At 47.3% G+C, this 22794-nt stretch overlaps 1 protein-coding gene across 1 annotated transcript in view; it reads left to right on the top strand.

The window, feature by feature from the left end:
* Positions 1–2528: 2528 nt before the first annotated feature.
* The window catches only part of LOC147880001 (adenylyl-sulfate kinase 3-like), a 64407-nt gene continuing 44141 nt past the window's right edge, over positions 2529–22794 (top strand). The window contains exons 1-4 of the mRNA XM_087371788.1: positions 2529–3546; positions 17860–18006; positions 18710–18859; positions 18965–19083. Coding sequence (XP_087227914.1) covers positions 3054–3546; positions 17860–18006; positions 18710–18859; positions 18965–19083 — 909 coding nt within the window. The 5' untranslated portion in view covers positions 2529–3053. The remainder of the gene's footprint in view (positions 3547–17859; positions 18007–18709; positions 18860–18964; positions 19084–22794) is intronic.

Below are 22794 nucleotides of genomic sequence, written 5' to 3'. Positions count from 1 at the left end.
GCTTAGATTTGCATTATATATCTATCAATGCTTATTTTGACTACTATATATCTATTGATACAAATTAGAAAGAAATACAAATGGCCAATACATGAACACAATATATCATACAACTCACAAGAATAAGAAAATCCATCGTGTGCAAGAATTAACACTAGAAACACTATCTTTCATTCCAAGCGGAATACCATAACATGGGATCATATACACAATATTGTCGATGGTACACAAAAAATAAATTTTGTACCTCGCTAAACCACCTCAAAATAGTCACTACATGTGTCACAGATAGAAAGAATAAGCTCCTCACCTCGGCAACTTGGCAATTCAACATACCACGATTGGAAAAATAGGCTAGAACTCACACATCATACGAAGGATAATTACTTTGCCACGATACCAAATTAAATGAGACTACAACCTACGAGCATCAAAACCAAAGCAAAAAAGCGTGTTTGGCACATAAGTCAGTCCAAAGACTCCTTTAATATCCAAATTAAAATCATTGAAATAAAATCATAAAATCCAATGCATCTATGGGTATTTGGCAAGGTCTATACTTGAAGCGATGCCTTTACTAAATAATAGAAAGGACTGTCGCACTAACTTTTCTAAAAAACTTTACATAATATAAAAGTGGCATTGTCGAGTTTGCATGCTAGCCTCAATGGCCAGGGGCGCATTTCCCATGGTGTCTGTCCCTTGTCTCTAATCATCTTCTCCATATGCTCATTTACTAGTCTTGCTTTGGTCCTCTAAGTCCATATTAGCTCCTTTTAGTAAAGGGACAAGATGTGCCCCTAGAGAAAGTGCCACATTTATATATTATGTAAAAGTACTAAATCATCGGTACCTCCAAGTGAGTTGCAATTTGGTGGAGGGCATTCCAAAATAAGCAAGAAAAATATATTGTAACAACAAGGAAAATATATGGTAAAAGATATGTAATAGTAGAAGAAGAAAGAGGGGAAAGGGGCAAGGAGGGATGGAGGGATGGCTAAAAGGGTGAAGAAAGTAGGGGGGGAGAAAGAGGGGAAGGGGTGGAGGGATGGTCAAAAGTTGAGCGCTTACCTTGAGGTAGAAAATAGGTTGGTACAAGTTGAGATGGGAGGAATGGAGAAAGGATGGAGAGGGAAAGGTGGGCCTTGAGAGGATCTAGAGGAAAAGGGAGATCTTGAGAGGATGGAGAGCTTGAGTGAATGGACAGCTTCAGATGATGGAGAGGGTATAGGAGAGTTTGAGCTTGAATGGCAGCAAGGGAAAGAAAGGCACCACAATGCATTGCGGGAAGTTATGTTAAGAAAGCTTTTAAAACAATAACATTGAAACTATCACACATGCCAGTGCTAGTAAGTTCCTTGGAATGCTCTAAAGCGTTGATTAATATTAGCATTAAAAATTGTTTCCTACGGCAGTTTTAATGATATTATTGACTCTTTTGTCGATGTTTGTAAATACATATATTGACATTTTTTTTGACGAAAACATCCACAGTTAGGGTTTTTTAAAATTTACTTTAACAAGGCACAGATTGACAAGAGCAAAAACCACTTCAAGGGTGTCAATGCATGAAAGATCCATTAAACCTCCTCCATGCAAAAAAACAATGTATGCCTGCAAGGAGGGGAAGTGGGCAGTAGTACGAGATGCACGACTCCTTACAGGCCCCCGTCAGGCACCCACCTCCCCTCCCACATAGGGAGGCAGGGTCTATGAGACTCAGATATCTGAGACCCTATCTCAAGGACTCCTTGGAACATGCTCGGCCTCGAGAAGGGATTCCGAGCAAGAAAGTGCCCGGAATCTAGCGGGTGATATAGGAAAAAACTGTCAAAACTATCTAAGCATAATTAAATACATCGACAAAACAACCAATAACTTTCACGTATCAACACTTCATGCGACGTGTTCAAGGAAGGCCCTCCTTATGGGGTGTATTAATTTTGCTCGCACCTGTGCTTTTATGTTAGAGCATGGTAGGGCATGCTTTTTACAATGTTCATGTGGTTAGTCACATGGGCCTTTATAATCTCCTTAGTTTGATCATTCGGAGTCATTACTATGTGGTTTTGGATAGGTGTTGGATGCAGTTGCACCCCAAGGACCTATATGCATAGCAAATCAAGTAGACCATGCAAAGTCCAATCTCTATTAGTTTCTGCAATTTCAAAAAATATGCAAGATCCTATTATTATCAAAGACAATTTAGAACCATATAAATTTATTATCTATGGCTCCATGTGGTGTGTGGCATTTATTTAAGTCAAAAATAGACCATGAGACAGAAGATTAGTCCACTCTATGGAAAACCTGTGAGGAAGAAGTGACAAATGCATGTAAATAATGGTACATGCAATGATCCACCACCATTGGATTTCATTTAGCCATCCAAAACCCTCGTGTTGACATAATCTTACGCATAAAGTGCCAAAGCTTTTAAGATTCCTTGATGATGTTTAGTTAGTCTTACGCATAAAGTGCCAAAGTTTTTAAGGTGCCGTGATGATATTTTGTTAAGATTCTGAGAATCCCCTCCCGCACTCAGAATTCGCGGGGCCAAGCACTTTTCGGCTCAGAATCGCCCATTCTCCAACTGCATTCCCAGGACACTCTTTGAGTAGAGCAATTTGCTTCTCAAATGCTTGCTTTGTTTGTCTGTTGAATCCATCCATCACTGTTCTTCGTCTTCCTCGTCTTCCCTGCAAAATCTGCAATCCTCAAATTTCTCGATCCCTCCCCCATTCACTCTCCCTCAATCTTCACCTTCCCAAACTCCCTTTTCACCACTTGGCTCTTCTCCGATCGCACCAGACCTTTTCCTTAATCCTTTACACAATATTTGCACTTGCGACTTTCTGTTTCAAAACAGAACCTATTACCCTTTTGGCTGCTTTTGCACATGCATTGCACTCTCTTTGCAAGTCTCATCCCCCTTCGGCTTATCAGGCTGCTCTATTCTGCTGAGGCTGCAGAGTTGCGTCTCATTCTGCTAGAACCGTGGAAGATGGAGCTAAGGCAATAAGTCCTGGCAATTGGACGGTTCATGAAAAATCATGATAGGTCATATTTCCAGCAGGTGTTCATCAGAAGCCCACGTCGTGGCTTCATTCTGGTTTAGCCGTCAAGCGCAAAATCCAACATTTTGGGAGGCTAAATGCCTTGGGGAGACTCGCGAGGACACGAGACTACCCCGATTTACGGATTTGGTCAGTTTGAAGCTCTTCTGCGGGAAATCTGGTCCCGCAAGCTTGAGATCTGTTAGTCCTGAAAATCTTGGTGTCATTTCCGTCGTAAGGGCGGGTTTAGAAAGGGTGCCCTTGCCTGCAAGACACAGGCCTAAAATTTTTCCAGTAACTAGTAAGCACTTGAATCGGAGGCTTAGCACTGTCCTGACACGCTCTATGTCGAAGGGCCAAATAAATTTTCTCGGAGACATGCCAGATCTGGAGCAACGGATCCCAGCAGCTGGAGGGGAAAATACCTCCATGGAGGCAGACACTCAGAACTCCATCGATAAGGGTGCAGCCAAAGCAACGTCACTTCGAGGTGGGTGTCCATGTTTCTTTTTTCTTCCCTCCTGCTGGGTGTCTAATGTTCTACAATATTTTCTTTTGAAGCTCTAATTGTGACTGATAAAGGTTTGCCATCGTATGCATAGTGTTGCAAAAAATTGTAAAATAGACCAGCTTCATTTCGTTTTTTTTGGGATAAGGGATGTGTGTCATGCATAACAAGAAAGGCACCTGAACAGCCCTCTCTGAGTGCCCTACACTGTAGAAGGCCAAAACCACTTGCCTAGATCCTGCCCACAAGAAGTTGTGCACCACGTGCATGAGCTTCCCATACAACCCCAACACCAGGCTATTGCTAGGCTGTGGCCAAGAGGAATTGGCAGCCTAAGTATCTCATTGTTTGACTCCCATTTGCCATGAGGAAGCTGATAGTTTGGTTAATTTGATCCTAGCCCCAGATGCCATAGAGTACATTGCAAGGGCGCCCTCCACAAAAAGTGTCGTGTTGACGACAAACTCTACCTTGGAGCGCAAAAAATAGTCAAGAGTCTTAGTGAGAGAGCATCTCTAATGTATAGAGCAAGAAAGGGAGACGGCCTCTCGCGCATCACCGCAATATGGCTTGCACTCCTTTTATACAAGCATGAGGTCCCCTGAATCCATCTTCGTGAAATCCATCCTTAGCATGGTGCCCTTGAGGAAAGGCCACTTCTCCCTGTCATAAGCCTTCTTGAAATCCAAGAGAAAAATTGTGGTAGGTTGTGACTCCTCTTGGGCCCAATCCAATGCCTCCCAAAAGATGAAGATGCTATCAAAGATACTACGTTCTTAAACAAAACTTGTTTGACTGTCATGAATGATGTCAGCAGGATGGCTGCAGTGACAGACTCAAGATCTTGGCTATGATCTTGTAGGCTGTGTTCAATAGTTGATCGGTCGCCATTGTCAAATGTCAGAGCGATCTCTTCCTTTGGGATCAAACAAATCCACCCCTGACTCAAAGACTTGGGGGGGCGAGCCGTGAAAGGCCAGACGCAGGAGTGTGTATATGCACTCCCAGGAGCACCTAAAGAAAGACGATGTCATTTTGTCCTCCCCAAGGCACTTCTGCGAAGTGAGGGCCTTGAGGGCCTCCTAGAGCTCTTCCTCAGTAAACACTACGAGAGTGTGTCTAGATTGCCTCTTGAGCTTCAAGACTGGGGGGGATGACTCCTTAAACCGAAACAAGTGTCGATAGAAAGTGGTGGTCATCTCTAGAATCTTTTGAGGGTCTAATAGCATTTTGACGACTCACACAAGTACTATACTTGCATCTCTGTTGAGTGAGGGCCAGTAGTCTAGAAGAATTGCTTGGTCATCCCATCACCCTGTTGTACCTAGCGTGCCCTTAGGAGTAGTAAACCGTAGGGGTGGAGATTTGAGTGGCTTGGAGGTGAAGCCGTGTGTTCTTGTATTGGTCTACAAGGCGTCGAGAGACTGGGTCGTGCTCCTTGAGATGCTCTATAGGAGCCAAGTCCTGTCTCAATGCTTTCTCGAGTGTCGTCATCAGAGTGCATGTGCTTGAGCTCCTCATTGCGCCTCAAATGGCCGAACCGTGTTTGGAGGGGTCTATCGGCTGCTGCTACTAAATCACTGCTACGGCGTGCTGCACCTCCTCCTCCTCCTCCTGCTGCTGTAACAACACATCGGGAGTGTGGACCCCCTTTTGTAGGAGTCCACGATGGGGCTGCTCTGGGTGCATCATGATCAGGGAGTGATTTGACTTGTCCCTGCCAAAGTACCCGTGGCTTCCCTACTATGCATAGCCCAATCCCCCACGTAGAATCAGTCAAGTCTCTCTAGCAATCCATCATGCCGTTGCTGTCCAAAGGAGCAGTGAAGGCTACTTGGGAGGTTGGAGAACTTTGCCTCTCTCTGAGTGTCATGGCCACTTATCTGGAAGATGAACTACTTCCAAGTTTCGCGCTGGGCACAAGGCATTGCAAACTCCGCCTTGCTTGGTCTTCCTTAAACTCTAGGTTGTTGAAGTCTCCTCCAAGAATCCAAGCGTGAACATTTGGGATGTTCTCTGTAAGCCACCTCTAGAAAGATGCATTGTTGCTGACAAGTCGGGGCATAAACGTTCAGCCTCTCAATCCTGGAGTCTCCCATCCCCAGGCCAATCCAGACCACATGTGCTCCTATAAGCTCTCCCTGAACATACACATCCGGGGCCAAATATTGGGCTATTGAAATACAAACACTCTCGCTTCTTCCTATTGCGGAGGACCATCCTCTGATCGTCTCCTCAAGGAGGAGGCAACACTTTCGTCTGATGTCCATGGTTGAGAACATGTGCTCACGAATCAAGAGATTGTCCCACCACATCCTTCAGTAACTCCTAACAAAGAGTCAATTGCTGTTGACATGCTCGATCGTGAAGGCCGTGCAGATTCCAACTCACCATGGTCCAACCCATGTGGAGGGGAGGTGGCAAACAAGGCCTTCCTATTCGTGGAAGCCCGTGTAACAACCGTGGACTTCTATGATTTCTGTGGAGGCTTGGACGGTGAATAGTCCGTGTTTGTGTGGCGGTGTGCCAAGAGCATGACCCATAGGCACTCACTCTTTGTTTATAGCATGAGCTTGTTTTAGGTATCACTGGAGAAAGTTTGGGTAAAATTTGAGATCTCTTGCTTAGGTATGGAGCCCTAGAATTTCTAAAATAAGGAGTGGGGCAAATCGTTAAAAGACTAGTTAAATAAACCTTGTATAAGTCAAGGGATAGATTTGCTTTTGGTTTAGTCGGTAGATTGCCACATGTCATGATGTGTGGAGTTCATGTAGATTGGGAGTTCTCTTTTTTAGGGTTAGCTTGGGAGTTTCCAGCTTTGTCTGCCTCGTGCTAAGCTTGGCATGTGTCTCTCTCTCCATCTCATTCTTGCATCTTCATCCTTGTATGCATTCTCTCCCCAAAGGTGTATTAACCTGAATGTGGATTTTGGTCTTAATTCATATGATTGGAAGCCGTTTCCTCTGCAATATCGTCAAATCCCATTCTCAATGTGGTCTCAATCTATCTTCACTTATGTGTGCATGACTCTCCCTCTACACTACTAAACCAAAATAGCTGATTCTTTAAATATACAAAATGTGGATGTGCATGAGTACTAGATATCGACCTTCAAATGGTTTAAGGAAATTTTCATCCACCTCTACCTCTCTCACACAAGTAAACACTATGGAAAGAAGTTGGATTTGAAAGTGACAGTGCGTGATTTTCGGGCACTATCTGTTGGAGAATAGGAGGGAATGAATCACTCAAACCTCCACCCAAGATCTCTCCCACTCTTCCACACACTCAACTCAGATAGATGATCACAGATGCAATAAACACTTACTCAGAGATAACTTAAACGGAGAGAGAGAAAGAGTATATTCATCCACCGGATGGTGGGCAGAAACTGGCTCCAAGGGAGCAATACAAAACTCAGCGAAGTGCTGAGGAAAAACTGATGGAACTGAACCAGCTCTGAGTGCACCAGCAGAGTCTGAACCAGCTCTGAGTGCACAGCACAGCCTAGGAAGGAGGCTTTCTGTCCTGTACTGGATGCTGGAATGACTGAAGGAGTGGGCCTTTTATAGGCACTGCCCAGGCCCTTTGGGTTGACCGACCAGCAGGGTCGGTACCCTGTCTGGTGGCCGACCAGATGGCCCTGGAAATCCGACCAGGGTTGGCCCTGGTTGGGCCGACTGGGCCTGCCACAGGCCCCTATGAAAGGGTGCCCTGTGCAGCCAGTCCATGCAGCTGTAGGCGCCTCCAAGGGAGGCACAAGGCCCCCTATTTCTCTGTTGCAGGCAGCAACCAGCCCGTGTGCTGGTTGCCTATGATGTCAGCCTGGGTCTCTCTTTTTCCCAGCCCTCCTACCTCTCACTGCCCCTTGTCCCCTCAAATCGGGGGGGGCTCACAGGTGGGCATAGTGAATTTCTAACACCCCCCCTCAATGTCACAACTGTGGGCCTATCCCCATGCGTTTGATGAGGTGCTCCATCTGTTCTCGAGGGAGTGCCTTCGTGAAGAGGTCGGACAAGTTGTCGGTGGTCGGGCAGTAGATAAGCTCGATCACGTCGTCGATGATGAGCTCTCGAACAAAGTGGTAATGAACTTCGATGTGCTTGGTCCGCGCATGGTACACTGGATTCTTGGCAATGGCTATGCAACTCTGATTGTCGCACATCAGCACTGTTGCATCCTCCTGACACACGTCCATGTCCTTCAGAATCCACCTCAACCACAGTGTCTCACAAGCTGCTGTACACGCGGCTCTGTACTCTGCCTTTGTAGATGAAAGGGCTACTGTGGGTTGCTTCTTACTCAGCCAAGAGATGGCACCAGATGCAAGTAAGAAACAATACCCTATTGTCGATCTTCTGGTGTCAGCATCACCCGCCCAATCACTGTCACAGAACCCGCCTAGTTCGATGCCTTTGGTGTAGGTGATCCCATAGGTGCAAGTACCCTTTAGATACCTTAGCACCCGTAAACCTGCATCCCAATGACCCTTCTTGGGAGAAGCAGAGAACTGGCATAATAGCCCAACTGCATAACAAATATCAGGTCGAGTATTGGTAAGGTAAAGCAAACTTCCTACCAATCGTCGATACAAGGGAGTATCGACCGGCTGAGATGTGTCGTGAACACTTAGCTTGATCTCGACCTCCATGGGAGTTAATGCTGTCCTGCAATCCTCCATCTGAAATCTCTTCAGAAGTTCTCTGCAATATTTCTCCTGTGAAATGAAGATCCTGTCTTTGGCCTGCTTTACTTCAATCCCAAGGAAGTAATGTAATAACCCAAGGTCAGTCATCTCAAACTCAGACATGAGTAGCTCCTTGACGTGTGAAATCGTCTTGACATGATCACCTGTCAAGATAAGATCATCAACATAGAGGATGAGTGTACCAGTTGCAATCCCTTCTCAATGAACAAGTAAAGGTTTGCCTCAGAAGAACTCTGACTTAGCCCTATCTTCTGAAAGAATACATCAATCCTTTGGTACCAAGCTCTGGGGGCCTGTTTCAGCCCGTATAACGCCTTCTTCAACGTGCAGACCTTTAATGGGGACCTTGGATTTTGAAAGCACGGTGGCTGCTCTACATATACCTCCTCCTCCAGGGTTCCATTAAGGAATGCGGACTTCACATCCATTTGAAAAATAGGCCACTAGAATTGGGCAGCAAGGGCAATCACTGTCCGGATAGTAACCATGCGGGTTGTGGGAGCAAAAGTTTCATCAAAATCCAGGCCTTTAGTTTGAGCAAAACCTTTGACCACTAACCTTGCTTTATACTTATCCAAGATGCCGTTTGATTTGTATTTAAGTTTGTATACCCACTGCCGATGACTTTCCGTTGCGGGGGCCTGACCACTAAGTCCCAGGTATTGTTCTTTAGGATAGCATCCATCTCTGCCTTCATGGTAGCCTGCCATTCTGGATTGTCCTTTGCCTCCTTGAAGGTCCTTGGCTCATCAAGCTGAGCCACCAACGCAAAATTCACGGATGGAGCCTTTTGAAGACGTTGGGACCGACGCAATCCGGAATTGCTACTCTCAGGTAATTCGGTGACCCGAGACTCTTCCAATGTCCGTAGGTACCATTGGGGTAACCTTTTCTGCTTCTCTATGGAAGGAGGAACTGGAACTTCTTCTGGAACATCTTGCTCTTCCTGAGTATCTTGTGGAACATCAGCTTCTGATTTTGCCACCTCTTGGATGGTCAACCTGGGGCGGGGTGGGTTCGGGGGTTGAACAATCTCCTCCTCCTCAATCTGAGGCTCTTCTTGGGGTTCAGGTTCCTTTTCCTCGAAGACAACATCCCGACTGATAAGGATCTGCTTCTTTACTGGGTCGAAGAGGCGATAGGCCTTGGATTCTTTGCTATACCCAACAAAGATACATTTTCTGCTCCGGGAATCAAGCTTGGTCCTGTCTTCCTTGTGCACATGCACCCATGCGTTAAAACAAAAAATGCGAAGATGAGTGATAGAGGGCTTCTTACCATAAAATGCCTCATATGGAGTCTTGTCCTTGACGGCCTTCGTCTTGGTCCGGTTGAGAATATGTACGGCTGTATTGATAGCTTCACTCCAATAGGCTTTAGAAAGATTCCTCCCTCGGAGCATAGCAAGCCCTGTCTCTGTGGTGGTTCTATGCTTCCTCTCGGCTACCCTATTTTGCTGAGAAGTATGTGCTGTGGTGAGTTGTCGCTTGATCCCATGCTTGCGACAAAATGTGTTGAACTCATTTGAGGTGAATTCTCCCCCCCTGTCTGTGCGGAACGTCTTGACATCCTCCCCTCTCTCCTTTTCAACTCTGGCCTTCCAGTCCTTGAACTTCTCGAAAGCCTGAGACTTTTTAGCCAAACAATATCCCCAGGTCATTTCAGCCAAGATTTTGACATTTCAGCCAAGATTCCATAGCTGACATGACCGAAGCGCTCATGCCAAAGTTTGGACTTTCCGTTGTCTGCATGAACCAACATTGCACTGAGGCGGTACAGTCCGTTCTCTTCAACTCCTTGAGCCACCATGTGTCCATTTGCTTTGGATGTCACGGTGACCTTGCCATCTTGAAAGAGAACTGCCATGTTGTTTTTGTCCATCTGACTTACAGACAGTAAATTCTTACAAAGGTTGGGTACATAAAGTACTCCAGAGATATCCTTCTCCTCACCCGTGGTTGTAACGAAAGGAATGCTACCGATGCCCTTTACAGGACACGTCCGGCTATCCCCGACCGAAACTTTGGAATCCGGTTGTGTACTTTCCATGGTTTTGAACCAAGTCCTTCTGTTGGACATGTGCTTGGAAGCACCGCTGTCAACATACCAACCCTCTTTACCTTCACTGATTGCATATGCTGAACAATGTTCACTGATTAAAAACAACTGTCCAGTCGTCACATTGGCAGAATCATTCTTAGGCTCTTCTTTGTTCTTGGCTTCTCTCTTCCGCTTCTGATCTGCTTTCTTCTTTCGGCATTCTTTGGCGGAGTGGCCAAGCTTTTCACAGTAATAGCACTTCATTTTCTTCTTGCGGTCAGCGTCCTCTGACTTCTTGAAATCCTTTGGCTTGCCTTTTCCAGGCTTGTCTCCCAACTGTATGGATGACACACTTCAGACACTCAAGCAATATAACTAACTTGTTGTCTGCTATCTTTAGTCTCCTTTTTGCTCCTTAGAACATTTTTAATAATAGTAAATCTAGGATTTGTATAGTGGTATCAGAGCAAATTTTGCTCTTGCCTGTAGGAAATGACCCTCACTTTCTAGCACCTATCTGATACCTCAACCTACGCTAGAAAGTGTTCCACGCACTATTGCATGGAAGAGATGGAGAGATGCAGTGATAAAATTTTCACCCGCTACTACATATAACTTTTAGTGGCCCCTCTATCCATCTCACATCACCAGATGATGTGAATGGACACTTGAACCTCCTAGACCTCCTCAATCCCCGTGAAGAAGCCGCCCAACTTGGTCTAGTTGATCCAAGCCCTGGAGGCCTCAATATAGATGGCCAAAGCTTCTCTGACTGCCTCCAGGCTCGATGTTGACCCCTCCACATATTGTGCCATGTCATCTGCAAAATTTCAGTCCAATAGCTCCTCCTCCTACCGGATTGGAAGTCGCATCCTTGTCAATCCTATAGCCTGGGATCGTAGGAAATAGCCAAGCGCCTCGGTTACAAAGAGGAAGAGGAAGGGGGCAGCCCTGTTGTACCGACTGGAAAAGAGAAAAAGCCTTGCTAGTGTGGCTACCAATGAGCATTTGGCTATAGCTCCGTGCGTAAAATGCTGAACTCCGTCGGATCCACTGGTCTGTGAAGCCCAACCGATGCATAGTGACCTCTAGAACCCTATCATAAGCCTTCTCAAAATCCAAGAGAAGGATGGCTAGGCAATTATGGATGTGAAACAAAAAAGTAATTTGATTTATGGAGTGATAGTAGATGGAGGCGTATGTGCTAATGGCTGTCACTCCTCCCTTGCCCAATCTATGGCCTCCTAGAAGGTGAAAATGTTGTCCAGGATGCTGTGTTCTTGGACAAAGCCTGTTTGCGTATCATGGACGATGTCAAAGAGATGAGGAGGCAGCCGCAAGCTCAAGACCTTGGCTAAGATCTTGTATGCGGTGTCAAGAAGGGTGATCGGCCTCCAATGGCAAATATCGGACGTGTCTCCTCCCTTTGGGATCAAGCAAATCCAACCCCGGCTCAGAGAATGAGGGTGTGAGCCGGAGTCGAAGATCTCATGACAAGCCTGCCTTAGCGGGGTGATCATAATCTCCCCAAAACTCCGAAAGAAGACGCGAGTTCGACCGTCTTCCCCAGGGCAGTTCTGGGGAGGGAGGGCCTTGAGGGCCTCCCACAACTCCTCATCTGTGAACTGGTATCTCGAGCTGTCTTCTCACGCTCGTCAGGACCACTGATGGAACGTAATTCCAGATTGCCTCCCTGGCTAAGAGGATCGAGGGGGTCTCCATCTTTGACTGGAACAGTTGTCGGTAGAAGTCCGTGGTCATCTCATGGATCTTTTGTGGGTCCGAGTGCATCTATCCATGTTCATCCCATAGTCGTTGGAGATGGGTCCCTGCTGATTGAGGCCCTGCGGTCTAAAAAAACTGCTTGGTCATCCTATCTCCCTGTTGAAATCACCTCGTGCGAGAGGAATGGTACGAGAACTCTGCTCGTTAGACCTCCATGGCTTGGAGCTCCAGCCTCGCGCTATCTTAGCGCTAGCTAAGCCACTGAGGGCCTGAATCTAGAATGCTGCTCTTTGAGTCTGTTGATGGAAGCTAGGTCCTGTTGCAGGGCTCTCTCCCGCTCCTGAAGTGCCTGTCTTCGTCTGAGAGCCTGTAACTGTAGCTTTGTGCAGCGCCTTTGAATCGCATCAGCCACCTAGGCTGCCCATCCGTCAATAGGTCCTCCTTTTGGCTGCAGCCATATCTCTGCAATTGCCTGTTGCACCTCCTCGTCCGAGAGTAGTTTATCTAGGATGGGAACCCCCTTTAGGGGGAGACCTCTACGGGGCTGATCAAGGTGTAGCACCATAGGGGAGTGGTGCCAACCAGAATCCCTGTAGAGCCCCCTCTATGTAGCAGTCCCCAACGTAGAATCGGGTCCAGGCACTCCAGTAGCCCATCTTGTCTCCTTTGTCCAAAGGAAAATAGTAGGCTGCTTGGGATCTTAGTGAACTCCGCCTCCCTCCACGGGTCCCTACCACTGATCGCAAAGATGAACTGCTCCGAGGTGCTCCTCTTTGTTGCTGGCATCTCTACGTAAGAAGCCTCCTTGTTTGTCCTCCTCGAACTCTAGATTGCTAAAGTCGACCCAACAATCCAAGAGTCTACATCCGGGAGGCACTCCATCAAGCGCCTCCAAAAGGCTGGGTGGTGCTATCGATAGACTGGTGCATAGATGTTCAGGATGCTAATCCTGGACTCGCCCATGTGGAGGCCCATCCAAACTGCTCGACTGGTGATAAGTTCCCCCCGATCATACACCTCAGGTGCCACTGCCTGAGACGCCGAAATGGAAACTCCTCCCTTCCGGCCTACTTGGGGAGATCACACCTCTGGGCCTCTCCTTGAAAGCAAGTGATGACAACAGCTAATATTTGCTGTGCTGAAAGCATATGCTCCTGAACTAGAAGAAAATCCACTACTCGTCCTACCACTGCCCTCTGCAACTCGTGCTAGAGTAGCAAGTACTGTGGTTGGCTCCTTGCGCGATCATGGAGATGGTGCACATTCCAGTTGACTATGGTCCAACTCATGGGAAAGATGTCATAGTGAACAAGGCTCATCTTTGTGTGGGAACCTGCACCACAGTCTCAGACTTCTATGATTTCTTGGGGGGGGGGGGGCTTGGAAGGGGAGTAGTCCGTATCCGTGCATCTGCGCAATAGGGGCGTGACCTATCAAATGCCTACCTTTCGTGCCTAATGTGCCATGAAGGAAACATCTACCCCAAACCTGTGGCCTTATCGCACATTTGTTGAAGCGTCCGGTAGGTTGCATGAGTGATCTCCACCTCTGGGGGCAGATAGATCACTACTACTACCAAGCCTTCTCCCAGCCGCAATTCGAAAAAGCCTTGTTGATAAATGGCTGAGTGCCCATGGTTGGGCCACTGCTCCATCATGCGATACATCTGCTCATAGAGACGGGGTCCATTGCTCCTCTTCAGTGGGTATGAGGTGAAGTCCCCGAAACAGCCAAGTACGAGAGCCAACCATGCCTATAGAGCCCCCCTTAAGGGGCTCTGTAGAATTAGCATGGTCATCTCCAAGGACAGAGGATATGCATTGGACACCTAAAGGTAGTTCCACGGTCCCAGTCTCCAGAACTCCCTTGGCAAGGGCTGTCTAGGGCATGGTCTCGGACTCGGTGGCTGAAAGAAACGGCCACCCGTTCCGGACGTGGTTGAAGAGGCTGTGTCCTAGGAAGATTTGGTCTACTATTGAGGGGATTCTCCGCTTGGTGGCGAGAGAGGTCCCAACTTTCTTTGGGGGCGGAGGAGGCAAAGGGGTTGTTCTGGCAGAAATGGAACGGGGTGGGGCGGGGGCGAGTGGTGACGGATGCTATTGCGGGAGATGGGGGCGGAGGGGATGAGGATGCGAGGGAGTGGACATGGTGGACGGAGGGAGAACATGTAAGGAGGATGGCTCTTCGAAGAATAGGTTGTCATTGCAACTCCAGTACCCCTCTGTTGCATCGGCGGCTGTGGTCGCGGGGCCTCTACCTTTGGCAACAGGGGCGTGGTAGATGGGGCAGCTGACATCGGAACCTCAGAGGATCCTGCATCATGCTACCGACTTTGTGTGCGCTGGGCTACAGTGCCTTGTAGGTCCTTCGGAAGGTCGAAGAAAGTCTTGTCCTTTGGCGCGTTGAGGGGGCACTCCTTGGGTGCACATCTTGTGCCTAGGAAATAGCCTCGCTTTTTACCTGCAACATCTCCTTCGCCTTTGCCTTTCTTGTGCAATTTTGTTCACCCTGCTTTCTTCGCTTTTTATTTTTCTTCCCAACTTTGGTCCACTTCCCTCGGATGGCTCCACCCAAGGGGTCTGGGACTCATGATGCTGATGCGGCTGACACTTGTGTTGTTGGCTATACGCCTGCTGAAGTCTCGTTGCCTGTGTTGCACTCTGTGGTCTGTGGTGTATCAGGTGGTGTTGGGGGGCTCATCAATGACCTCTAGGGCAATCCTGTGCCACGTGCGCCCCATGAGTTAGCATCGAAGGCACTGGCTCGGAACCTTGAGATCTCTACCCTTTGGTGTAGCTCCCCCCCGTCTAGTGACTTGAGGCCTCAAGATCTCCTTTGGGAGTGACAGTGGGCACTCCACCACTAGGCGAAGTCTGGGGACCCGTCATCCGCTACAACTGCAAGTGTTGTGTCAGGTGGGGACTCCAGACCATGTTAAAATCTCAACCAATGGATGGGAGAATGGCTCTATTCTCTCTTGGGAGCCCCCGTAAGCGGAGCGTCACCGGAAAGTGGGGTACATGGTGTGTCGTGCCCATGTCCTCGACCATAAAACCCCGGGAAAAGATATACCAAGTGCGGGCCAAGGAAGATTGGACTCTGCTCCATAAGGGTCAAGGTAGTCCTCGGTGAGCGTAGTTGTAGGAGACAGACTCCCCTACTGGCTCCATGGGAGCTTAGCACTGGAGGGTGACCATATCCAAGAGGTCATCATCTAGCACGAACCTGTCGCCTCGTAGGAATAAGGTCCATGATCTTGCCTACCACTACTTTGTCTTGCAGTGATTGAATTGCCTTTTCAACCTATTGCTTATCTTCCGGAGAGAGAAGGACCTTAACGGTACTGGGATTTGAGGGCCAGACTAGGGTCACCTCCAAGGAACTCCTACTCCAAGATAATGCGATATAACCACCTATTGCAAGAAAGGAAGGGGAAAGGAAGAGGACGGAAGAGGCTATCACCACCGCGTCGGGGAGAACTACCACGAGGCTGAAGGCTTTTCCAAACACCGGAAGGGCATCTGAAGCGGACTTTTGAAGAAGTGAAGCTTTGGAGGGGGAACAAGCACCCCGGGGCTGTTCTCACAGCACTGCTGCAAGGAGGGGGGAAGCCTCGAAGGGCCACACTCCACCCAAGGGCTCCTACCAGCTCAGGCTGGTAAGGAGGCCGGGGCAGCTGCCCTTGGAGCCCAGGTGCTCTTGGCACCTAGCCCAGCCCACTAGCGTGGCCTGTCCGTGCAGCTAGGCGCGCTGGCACAGCCTAGGCGTTGCCAAAGCACTGCCCTAGAGCTGTACAAACAGCCTAGGGGGGCGCAAACAGCTTGAAGGGAAGGAACCTGCACAGCCGGGAGGGGGGCGCAATCAGCGAGGTGAAGAATCCCACACAGCCGGGGAGGGGGTTGCGATGGAGGTGGAACCGGGGAAGGAGGAGAGACGGAGAAGGAGGTGGGAGGGATGGCGAAGGAGAGATGGAAGGGGAGGAGGTGGCGGTAGAGGGGGTGCGAGGGTGGAGGCGGATGCAGCAGGGAGGGAGCTAGCAGCAACTTGGAGCCCTGGTGCTCTTGGCACCTAGCCCAGCCCACTAGGCAGAGCCCGGGTAGCGCGGCCTGTCCGTGCAGCTAGGCGCACTGGCACAGCCTAGGTGCTGCCAAAGCACTGCCCTAGAGCTGTACAAACAGCCTAGGGGGGCGCAAACAGCGTGAAGGGAAGGAACCTGCACAGCCGGGAGGGAGGCGCAAACAGCGAGGTGGAGAATCCTGCACAGCCGGGGAGGGGGTTGCGATGAAGGTGGAACTGGGGAAGGAGGAGAGACAGAGAAGGAGGTGGGAGGGATGGCGAAGGAGAGGCGGAAGGGGAGGAGGCGGCGATGGAGGGGGTGCGAGGGTGGAGGCGGATGCAGCAGGGAGGGAGCTAGCAGCAACTTGCCCACATATGTACCAACACGTCTGGAAATAACCGCTGGGGTAATGTAGAGCCTTGCTGATTTAAAACTATGCGCTATACGCAATGAAAGAGAAAGAAATGTGGGTAATTTTGTTTATCGCTTTGCTAGAATGATAGTGGCACTTTTGGGACTACTGCAGCAACATGCTGATTGAGCATCAAAACGTGGGCACGATGTTGAAACTGCTTGTTGTACTGTTAGCTGATCAATGAAAAAACCAGAGAGGGCTCTATGATTCCCCGAACAGCCAAATCAGAGATAAATTTGTAGTGGACTTTCTGTCTGAAAGACGGAACCTTTGAGGGATGGAAGAAACTTATGAGGTTTTTGTGTCACCAATTGAGATGCTCACCAATTGAGATGCCCTTTCGCTGATCTGACCTTGCTTCAAGAGTGCTGAAGAGAAATGGAGAAATTATGTGATCCATGGGACAAGCTTGATGTCGACTGCATGCTCTCTGGATTCCTCTACTATTTGTTGCCCTTTGACATCAGATTACAGCAAGGAAAATGTGGAGCTCTCTAAGTATAATGTTACAAGCTGTGTTCTACAGCGTTTTCAAGCACTCGTGCATGCTTTGCGTCCTCTATCAATAGAGAAGCATCAGAAGGAACAACAGCGAAGACCAATTGGCCTGCCATCCTGTCCCCCCGGCCCCCTTCCTGTCCCTTCCCCAACTGGGAGGATAATATTCTTCCTCATGAAGCTTTTGATAATAGAAGAGGAAAGAGCAAGGGAGAGTAGAATCGGCACTAAAGTCCGATTGGGTTCCCTCGTCTCTCTACTTCCTCCAAAGATATTGTTTTCCTATAATTATGCTTGGAAATGTACGATGATGCTAGTCCTTGAATAAATTTTGATGAGGCTCAATTTAGGGCTACGTCCCAGTCTCTCTTGCTTGGATGATCAAGTGGGACTGAACCACATATAAGTTTCTTTGCTTGAATGATGAAGTGGGCTCAGATCCCTTCCCACCTGGCCAAGTTTCCTTATAAGATCAATGTCTTGCGTACTAGGTTTATTTGTGCGCAACCCTTGAGTTTGTCCTTGTCTGCAGCTATTCATGGGGCAATAACTGTGTGGATCTTGTTGATACATATGCTGGATTGTTCTTCAAAGTGTCAAAACCAAAATATATTTTATGGTTGAGTTGTTTGAAACAAATATTTCCATTGCATGCAAGAACAAGGCCAGTTGATGGGTACTATGAGAGCACTTATATCATTCAGTTGTTCAGGTTTTGTTTGCCAACCAACTGCTCATTTTATACTATCCAGAACTATTACTGTGCTTGAAATCTCTCTCTGTGACATTAGGGTTTGGTGGCTTTGTGCTAAAGAAGTATTTTTGACTTAGTTAAGCGATTTTGTTTTTTAGGTGTAATCTGCCCCTGCCCTCCAGTGACCACAGTCGGAAAATCAACGAACATTGTGTGGCAGGAGTGCATGGTTAAAAAGGAAGAGAGGCAGAAACTTCTTGGACAAAAGGGTTGTGTGATCTGGATTACAGGCCTCAGTGGATCAGGTTTGGAGCTTTTGGGGGTTATCTGCACAGTGCACATTACAGTGGCGTTGGTTTAGTGTGTTGTGGTTCAGCTGTGTTGTAGGGATTTAGAGTGAACTCTGGTGTCTCCTGTCCTTTTCCTCATACATTCAATTTTCATGTTTCTTTTCTAAATCTTGGATTCGTCATGGCCTCAATATCTTTGACACTGCTTGCTTTTCGAACTTATATACCCAAGCAGGCTTATCGTGTGCTTGGAAAATCAGATTATTAGATGTTGAATGCTTTTGATGGGAATAGTGAGCAAATTACTCAGTGATTCTAACAATCAGGATACACAGTTTTAAAGGTTTGCTTTACGTGGCAGCACATACCTTGATTCAGGAGCTTGCTGAGAAAGCTTGCCATATTTAAATTTAGATAATTTGAAGCCTGTTGTTACAGCACAGAATTCTTGTCACATGAGCTATGTTTCATAGCCCCCAAAATGCAAAGGGCTTGAAAAATTACAAAGCATGCCTTTCTAGAATGCACAAGAACAAGCTTGCAATGTCTTATGTAGCCCCCCACAATGCAAAAAGAGATTGTAAATTTACAAAGCCTGCCTTTTTTGAGTGCAGAGAAATAAGCTTGCAATGTTTTATGTAGTCTGATGCTTGATTCTGTGTTATGGGAAAGGCCCCTAGATGTGAGCTGACAAGGACACATTCTTGTTCTTATCAAGGTAAAAGCACACTTGCGTGCACATTGGACCATACTCTTCTCAACAGGGGTAAGCTGAGCTATGTCCTTGATGGTGACAATGTCCGGCATGGGCTGAATAATAATTTGGGTTTCTCTGCTGAAGACCGTGCTGAGAATATCCGGCGTATTGGTAAGCCATGGCCATACTTTCTTCTAAAATGTTGCCTACTTTGGTTTCACTATCTATACTCTTTTGGTACCTTTAATGAGTTCGAACCTGTGGCTTTCCCCACAGGGGAAGTTGCAAAGCTTTTTGTTGATGCAGGTGTCATTTGTATTGCAAGTTGTATCTCTCCATATAGAAAAGATAGAGATGCATGCCGCAAGCTTTTAAAGCCAGGGGAATTTATTGAGGTAAGACACCATCACACCAGATTAACTGAAAAGTTCGTCATTTACCATGGATAAATGTGTAATCCGTCTGCTTTGCACTTCCTTTGATGCATTGGGAAATGGATGTGGTGCTGTTTATTTTAGAACATTGGGATACCTTAAGGAGGACACATAGTTGGAGAAGATGAGTGTTGCTTGATTTAACTTCATATTTGGCTTGGATTACATATGCATAGGTCTTTGTGCCCTTTCCTTGCTGGGCACTAACATAGGTACATATACTGGTGTCACATTACTTGTTATTCCCAACTACAGGCTGCCAACTTCCAGTGTTATCAGACACTTTTAAACAAATCAAAGAATAAAGACTCTTTATGCTCCTATCGTAGTATGCCTTGAAGAACAAGAAGAAGATGTACAATGGGTCGAAATCCTGAATCAGTTAACTGTTGGAAATATTAAGGTATTGTCAGTATTAATAAGGTTAGAAGGCTAGGGGCACTCTTTCTTGCAAATATGCTATGCTCTCCCCATCTGTCCCTAGAGTCTACACCTGTAAAATGCTGAAAGCAAATAGAATTCTCCTACACCATAAATCTGGATAACTCATCAAAGTGCCTTTTCTTTCCCAAGGATGGTATCCTTATGGGACAACACACGTCACTGTGTATGAGATCCTTCACGGAGAAGTTTTGGAGGCGCTTCCATTGTAGGCATACTCAGCACCATATTATGTTTCTGTAAAAGCTGCAAATTGCCATAGTTCATATGGCCAAATCTGGCATACCACAATTCTGCATCTTTCATTGCAAAAGTTTCTGTTGCCACACAAGCATTTTGCATGCTGCTATCATGAGTATCCAACTGATATAAGCCATGATGTAAAGTGCCTGTAGTGACTATCTAGTAGTCTTTGTCTCATCTCTTACAATGCAATGATCATTCTCAAATGGGACATCGTATAATCTTCTATCAAAAGAGGCAACAGAAAGTAAGTTCTTCTTTATTCTTGGAACATAAAGGGCATCTGGAAGAGACAATTCAGTTCCATACTCGATGACAAAATAACCTTCCCAACTCCCATCATAGGATATGAAGAATTAGTGGCAGAAGAGATTGTTTTGCCAACTGGGGCAGGTTACAAATCAGACAAACAAATGCGTCTTGGAAGTAATGTGCTTGGATGCACCAAAAAGGACCACTCTTCAGTCACATAATATACTAAAGCATTATCCTTGTCAACATTTAAAGCATTAGAAACTGAGATTGACATTCGAGCTTCTCTCTTCTCTCTTCTATTTTTCCAATCTTTTCTTGCATACATTATTATGATGATGGGGCTTTTTACAATAATGGCCTCTTTCCTTCTTTTGCTTTACCTACATCCTCCTTTGCCTTGCTAGATGGCTATCTTGAAGCAGCCTTAAATTGCATACCACCCTTATACTTGCCCTGACTCCTATTTTGGACAGCAAGTGCTTGATCACTGCTATGGGAAGAGGAAGTGAAACCGGCCTTCAATAAATCAAAGGGCAGTAAAACTAACAAGTACCCAGTCAACACTGTTACATTAACAATTCAGCAAAAGTATTTGTAGCAGATTGGGAGCTAGAGTGCCCCTGCACCAAGACCAAGACACAGATTGGACCCAAACCTTGGCGCCCCTTTTGGAATTTTTTTAATTAAGTGAGAGGCCCTGAAATCCAGGCTACATAAAGGATAAACTCCTTCTTGACAAGTGGGGCATTCCACATCCCAGTGAGCAACCACATACCCTGCATAGCCCTTACTGCTCACCGCTTTCACTACTCCTGGCAGTAGGTCTCCATCCCTAGTCCAGGAAGCTTGCACAAAGCCCGGAACTGTCACTAGTGACCACACTTGGCCACACAGTTCCCCATAGCTGTCACTAGTGCCCAATTAGCCATCCATATGCTCAAAGCAGAGAAAGAAAGCATACCAAAGCTTTCTCCACTGTCCAGGACTGCCCTGACCAATAGTCTCTCACCCTACGGGTCGCACATATCCTGATACAATAACTTGTTTCCCAAAAGAGATCTAGCATCACAATACAACAAACACTATGGCAGTCACATCTGTACCATCCCTCTCGGGGTTCCAAGGATACTACCCATTACAAGCATGGATTTCCCTACCCCTGCCTACTCTGCCACGAGGCTGTACCCAAGATGTGCCGTCTGCCTAGCAACCATTGCTTGCATGTGACCCATCTCTTAAAGAAACCAAAAACATATTCCCACACAGAACATGTTACCAGCCAAAGCCAGCAAATAAGATACACAATGAATTCAAACCCGCTTGCATTTAGTGCTCTTTCCAGTCTCAATAGGCATCAGTATCACAAACATTAGCCCTGCAGGGATTTGCTATCACACTCATGTGACCATAGGCATCCATTCTCAGTGCAAACACCTGCATTAAACCCGAGCGTGTTTACTAGCAGCCCACACAAGGCCACACACTCCCCTGACAATCACAAGTGTCCATGGACTCACTAGAATACCCAAACAATGGGTGATTGCATCACTGAACCACCCACGGTGATCAGAAGCACGAACAACCTCTGCAAGCATTCATTGTAATCATCTGGCCAAGCAAGTCTCTTCAAAAACCAGTCCAATGCTGATTGGCCAACATGACCCACATGCATAGCCTTTGTGTTCATTCTTCTCACCAAGCATATACTATGCTGGTCATTGCTTTGCTCAATCCGTGGCAGATGGCATTTATGTCTGCCCAACCATGGGCACACAGCTCGAAAACTGTTACCAGCAGCCCCACTTATCCACATACTGTTCCATAGCTCCATCCATCCGCTCAAGCAGAGGAATTAAGCATAATTACACAGCCAGCATCAAAGGACATGCCCATGTGCATCCCTTTCTAGGCCATCCAAGCTTCAAAATGCTCAACCATCTTTAGATGGAGCATTGAACAGAAACAGCTGCTCACATGTGTCCCAAGTTGAGCACGCAGTCCGATGTGAGCACTGGCTTATCTGCCTCGTACTTACACGCTGCCCAAGGTGACAACCGGCCAGCTCATGCATCAGCGTGTGCTCCCCGTTCACTAGCCCGTGCGCAGTCTGTACACAAGCCTGCAAGCCCACCATACCACAGCGTAGAGGACCGTACCACACAAGCGTAGATGATGTACCACAGCCTGTACAAAATCCGTACATCCTACGAATGAGCTTCCGTACTCCCGTATGTAATAACCCGTACTCAATAAACAAAACGTACGGCTCCAGCCGTACAGCCGCATTTATTACCCACGTACGGACTGTCCGTACTGTTTGTGTTGCAGCAGCCTTGCCTTCCACTGCCAGTCTGTATGCGTGGCTCCTTCCGGCTCTCCAGATTTGTTCCGTACCGCCGTACAGCCACCAGCCCTCTCCGTTTTCGTAGGCCGAACTCCCGCCGGCTCTCTCCACTTTTCGTGAACTTTCGTGTGCCATTTCGTTGCCCAAGGCCTTCCTTGGCCTTCCTTCCAAAAGGGGCTGCATGGGCTTGGCACATGGCAGCCCATACCTTGGGTTGCCCCCAAGGGCCTTCAATTGCCCCTAGGCCCCCTCTAGTGGGGCCTTTTTTAAAAGCCCACCAATGACCAACTTGAAAATCCTAAGGTTCTTTGGGCCCCTTTTGGCCCTAGACCTTTCATTTGCCCCCAAGGCACAAATGCTAGGGGTTCTTGCACATCGAGTAACCCTTG

The sequence above is a fragment of the Dipteris shenzhenensis genome, chromosome 33 (assembly GCF_047967505.1).
Source record: "Dipteris shenzhenensis isolate YYH24624 ecotype China chromosome 33, Dip_SZ_1.0, whole genome shotgun sequence".
Lineage (NCBI taxonomy): Eukaryota > Viridiplantae > Streptophyta > Polypodiopsida > Gleicheniales > Dipteridaceae > Dipteris > Dipteris shenzhenensis.
The sequence above is the reverse complement of the archived record's forward strand: the minus strand, read 5'-3'. Positions and strand labels throughout refer to the sequence as shown.